We start from the raw sequence: 5438 nt of genomic DNA on the forward strand, positions 1-5438 counted from the left end.
ACAAACAAACTTTTACAATAACATACCTTCTCAATCGTTCTCCACCAATCACTAATCACAAATATCCCTAACGAGAACAAAATTAATAGCATTAGTACGAATTTACATTAATACATTTAAACTAACGACAAAAAATACATACCCAATAAACGCACTGAATTCACAGTAGAGCAGCGGCAGGGAGAGTGAGAGAGAGGCAGAATGCAATTTTTGCATTCTGCCTCTGCAATGGCAGATACTAATATGAAGAAGAAGGACTTTGCGCGACGAACAAAAAATTCGTCGCGCAAAATGCCGTCGCGAAAACCCACTTTTCCGTCGCACAAAACAACATTTCCGTCGCGCAATCACGTGTCGACATCTGCTTTTTTGCGCGACGAACAAAATTATTCGTCGCACAAACTTCCGTCACGCAAATACGATCCGGCGTCGCGCAAAGTGAAACTTTCGTCGCGCAAATAATACTATTTCGTCGCGCAAGCTCACCGCTATTAAACTTTACGCGACGACGGCACTTCCGTCGCGCAAAAAAACATAATCCACCCTGCATTTTGGCGCCAAAAATAAGTTTCCCTCGTTTTCTTACGCGACGGTACATTTTTTCGTCGCGCTAAGTTGTCTTTTGAGACGAAAACTCTCGTCGCGCAAAATTTTTTTACCGCCATAAAAGGAGCCAATTTTCTGTCCATCTTTGCGCGACGAATAGTAGGAATTGTCGCGCAATATTGTCATGCGCGACGATCTCTGTCGTCGCGCAAGATTTTGGGGCCAACAAAATAGTTTTTTACCACCTTTGCGCGACGAAATTTATTTACGTCGCACATAGTCTGTTTCCGTGACGAAATTATTTGTCGCGCTAGTTTTCTGTTGTATGCGCGACGGAATTTTTTTTTCGTCGCAACAGTGCTTCTTGCTCGACGAAATTTTGTTCGTCGCGCAAATAGTAAATCGTAGTAGTGTATGTTTAGGTAAAACTAATTCAATTCCATTCATCTCCATAATGAGCTATTTATATGTTTACAGGTTTAACAAGAAAACAAAATAAACTAGGAAACAAAATCCTAACTATACAAGAATTAATCAACTACTTTAATTAGGAAAATCACTTTCCTGAACTCACGCACACGCCAACAAGACTTGCAAAAAATGATTTGCTCTAATTAAGGTTGGTGATATCAAAGCTCTGGCCTTGTTCTGTTCTTGTTCCCTTCACATGCCAGCAAAGCTAGATATTACTCTATTACAAAGAATGATTGTTAAACTTTGAAAGTCAACCAATTTCCTCAATAATGGAGAAAGGATCCACGAAGTCTGCAAATCAGCAAATGATCACTGGCACTTCACAAGCATGCATAAAATATTCTTTGTCTAATTTTAATAATTTGAATTAAATTATTTATCAAAAAAGCTAGAATAAAGTAAACTAAAAAAGCAAGATGAGGGATAATAAACCTTTGAAGGGCGAGAAGACAAGGGTGGCTCAAACAAAAGTCAAGACTCCGGTCACCAAGGCCTCAGCCGTGATCAAAGTGGCTCATTCCATCAAAGTTGAGAAGAAAGAAAAGAACAACCAAAACATGGTTTAAGAAGCTGGGGATAAGCCCCACGTGGTATTGAGCGAGCCTAGGGCCGAAGAAGACCAAGTTATGGTCGACGCCGAAACCAACAAGGTAGAAGGAGAGGTCGAGCACAGGGTCAAGGAAGAAGGTAAGGAGCCATTGGAGAACCCCAAAGGTTCGGCGGCCAAAGACGTACAAAGAGCTCTCTGGAGATGATGAGGAGTATGCTGATGATGAGTACCTAGAGGAACTTCCGGAGGAGGTTATGGAGCACCTTGAGAAAGAACGCAAGGAAGAGATGGCGAAATTTGAGAACGAATTGAAGGTGAGCAAGGTCAAAGTGAAGTTCGGAGACTTTGAAGAGGTGAACGCCATGGTTGTAACGCTCCGATTATTTTTCGATGCTCGGCTGAATCAACCCAATTATATGGATGGAGATGTTTTCGACGAGGTCGAGTCCATGGTCCAACACAAACCCGTTGACCATCGTCTTGGTCAGAATTAATTCATCCGAACCCTTCTTCAATTTCCTCATGATTGAGGCCGGGAGGATGATGACCGTAGCCCCTGTATCTACAAGGACCTTGCTCACCGGGACTCCATCAAAATGAGCGCCCACGTATAAAGGCTTAAGGTGGGAGGACATTTTCTTGGTGGGCATCTCATAGCACACCTTCTCTGGTAATTTCTCCTCTGCTTTGGACACCACGGTGCAAGGTTGGGCACTCCGGTAATTTCTTTGCCCTCCGTTCGTCTGTAAACTTTTATCGTTTGTTTGGTACTAGTGATGAATGAAATCTTTCTATTTTATCCCAAAAAAAAAAAAAAAAAGGGTTAAACTAAAAACTGAGCTTACAAAAGGGGCTGTTTATGAATCAGCATAGAAAATTTGTTACCTGAATAACTGAGCTTCATTACCATAAGCCTCTGTAGCATTTAATATAATTATGTTGGATGACCAGTTCCTCACACCACCATTAATCTCAATAAAAGAGTTGAGACAAATAGTTTCAAAGCTTCAAGTTTGGCAACTAAATAGATATGTAAAAATCTGAGATGAGGCACTCCAAAAAAACAACATATATATGTAAAAATCTGAACAAAATAAAAAAAATATGAGAGGGGGCCTCAGCCGACCCAGTCCTCAAGTGCTTGACGAAAGTCCCATGTGGGCTTGCCTTGTGCAGGGCCAAGGTTAAATTGATATGATAATATTCATATTAAATATTGATTGATTGAGTTTATAATTGATTGATATTGTTGATTTTGAATATTGATTGAATTTGGAATGATCAAGCAAATCCAACGGCCAAAAATAAGTCTTCACCAAAGGACCTTCTATAGTAGTCCTCATTATAGAATGACTCGCATGAGAAACTTGAAAAGACTATTTTGAACAGAAAAATTGTTGAGGTTACAGATGCAAACACAATAAGTAGGGACAACAACTGCAATTAAGACATAACATCATATTGAGTATATATTTTCCAACTGTGCAAGACATTAAGAAATGAAGAGCGAAAGAGCGAATCAAGACGAGCTTAAGCAAGGATTCTTTAAATAATCACGTTGGAGAATCTGTTTCCATTTGCGCCAGCCACCCGCACAATATGCATTCACTTCGGTCTGGAGTTCATCGTAAGAGAAATATTTATAAAGTCTAGTGTCATTGTAAAGCCTCTTGAAGAAACCCAACATCTCCTTCCTGCTCCAAATCTTTGCCATGATTCCCTTCTCAACCAAAAAGTCTACATCTTTGGTTGATTTGATAAGGTTATCCAAGAGCACCACATAAGAGGTGATTTGATATCCAAGGCGCGGCTGACATTGTTCATAAACAATGAGGTTTCCGAACAGAGATTCCCTATTCTCATCAAACACTATTATTGGTGGAATTTTCATTACTCCGTTTTCGAAAGTTATGTTGAGCATGGTATCATCTTCATTTCCACGTTTGAATTTCACCCCAACTTTGCGAAGCTCTGTTGCAGACAGAATTGTGTCTGAATCTCTCACGCTTTCATCTGACTCGCTTTCCGGGTACGATCCAAGGAAAGAGTTTCGTATGAAGTCAAGTAAATGCCTGTGTTTTACTGTTCCACTAGGCTTTGGAGATAGCCCCCCAGTGTAGGCCTTAAAAGTACTGTTAATAAGCCCTAGTAGGGAAGACGTTCCCGATTCGCATGTAAGCTCAAATAAACAATCAAGAACTCTCCAAGGAAGTTGGTTTTCAAGTAGAAGCAGATCATTTATGACTGCTAAAGGCATCCATGATGTAGAAAAGAGACCATCTTCGTTGTCGACGGTCACCTCGTTGGCAAACCTGCGGAAGAATTCGCTAATGAAGCAACCATCAATCACCATCATTTCAAGAAATTCGTCATTGCTGATATGAATTTTTTCTTCATAACACTCTTGACAAGCTTGTTGTATAGGTCTAATGGCTTTGAGAAGAGACTCCATATCCGTTTCGGGAGTCGGTTTTCGGTCAAGGAGGCAATGCAAGTACCATAGCTTAACTTCTTCCATGGCTTGAAGGTTTTCGTTCCCATGGTGAAGGGGCCCAATTGAAACTACAATTGGAACGAAAGCTTTTTCATTATGCTTACGTAGTACAGCAGGGATCCTATAAATGCAACGATGAACTGAAAATGGATCCGAGGCCTGGTTAACCTTTTCTTGAATCGAGGATGATAACAATTCATCTTCATCTCTATTTTCATTAGTATCATCATTTTCTATCGGCACAGGTTCTTCCTCTTGATCATTCTCAGATTCAATCACGGAGTGGTCACTTGTATTGATCTCTGTTGTCATGAACTCCTTTTATAACTCCAAATGAGTCGAAATCTGGTTTTGATAGGAGAACATTGAAATTAATTATCATACCCACATGTCAATAAACTACAAAAAATTTGAACGGGTAATTAAAAATTTTGCAAAATCTAATTAATTTGAGTTTCGAGAAAATTAACATGCCACTATTAGTGTGGAAATGAAGGTGTCATGGGTTCGAACGTGAGACCACACTTTGATTGGCTCCCTATATATGTTCCTAGAGAAAAGGGAAATAGTAGATTGTTTTCTCATGTTTGGTAATGTCGAAAAAGTAATTAGGAAATACCAATTTACTTCATTACCAATGTTTGGTTTTGTATGAAAATTGGAAACAAACCTTGTTTAGTTTTTCAATTATTATACCCCTCAATTAGAAATATGTAATAAAAAAATGTAATCAATAATGCATGCCTTGGTATTTTTAATTGTTAATAAGAGCATATTTGCAACATGGGAGGGGGAAATGAAACATAGGATGGAGGAAAGGTTTGATTTTCGCGAGGAAACCTTTTCCATATCCACCAAACATTGATTTCCTATTACGAAAGTCCTTTTTCTCATGAATCAAACGCATTTAAAGATTAAATCAAAACAAAACAAACTCAAATACCAAATATTCCTTGGTATTATTTCATAAATCAACAACTAATACAAAAGGTAAGCTTCATATACGTTATAACAACTACAAGTATATACATGTCAAGGTTGCAAAGGTTCAATGTTTTTGTTTTCTAAAAGGGTCAGGAGGGTCAAAACATTAAGAATATGAAAAATAATTAATTAATTATATTTTGGTCGAAACCAATTGTGAAAGTTGAGAAGCGTCAACATTGATTTCCCTATATATTTTTCCTTCTATTGAAAGCAAAAACTAAAAAGTTATCAAACGGATTTAAATGTTCATGCAATCATTATAGATTATTGTTATGCTATTTAAAATAATAATAATAATAATAATAATAATAATAATCTAGGAAGTATTTCTGTTAATAAGTGCTTTTAACAAAGGCTCTTTTATTATAAAAATATTGAATTTTTATA

The 5438-nt window shown here is 38.0% G+C and overlaps 1 protein-coding gene across 1 annotated transcript; it reads right to left on the minus strand.

The window, feature by feature from the left end:
- Positions 1 to 3089: 3089 nt before the first annotated feature.
- LOC117621745 (UPF0481 protein At3g47200-like) lies at positions 3090 to 4376 on the minus strand. Its single transcript, XM_034352299.1, has one exon. The coding sequence runs from the start codon at positions 4374 to 4376 to the stop codon at positions 3090 to 3092; it is 1287 nt and encodes a 428-aa protein (XP_034208190.1).
- Between the last annotated feature and the right edge of the window lie 1062 nt (positions 4377 to 5438).

The sequence above is a fragment of the Prunus dulcis genome, chromosome 3, assembly GCF_902201215.1.
Source record: "Prunus dulcis chromosome 3, ALMONDv2, whole genome shotgun sequence".
Lineage (NCBI taxonomy): Eukaryota > Viridiplantae > Streptophyta > Magnoliopsida > Rosales > Rosaceae > Prunus > Prunus dulcis.

Excerpts from the sequence above, each read along its gene's own strand:
- LOC117621745 (XM_034352299.1), bottom strand. The coding sequence starts at position 4,376 with ATGACAACAGAGATCAATACAAGTGACCACTCCGTGATTGAATCTGAG.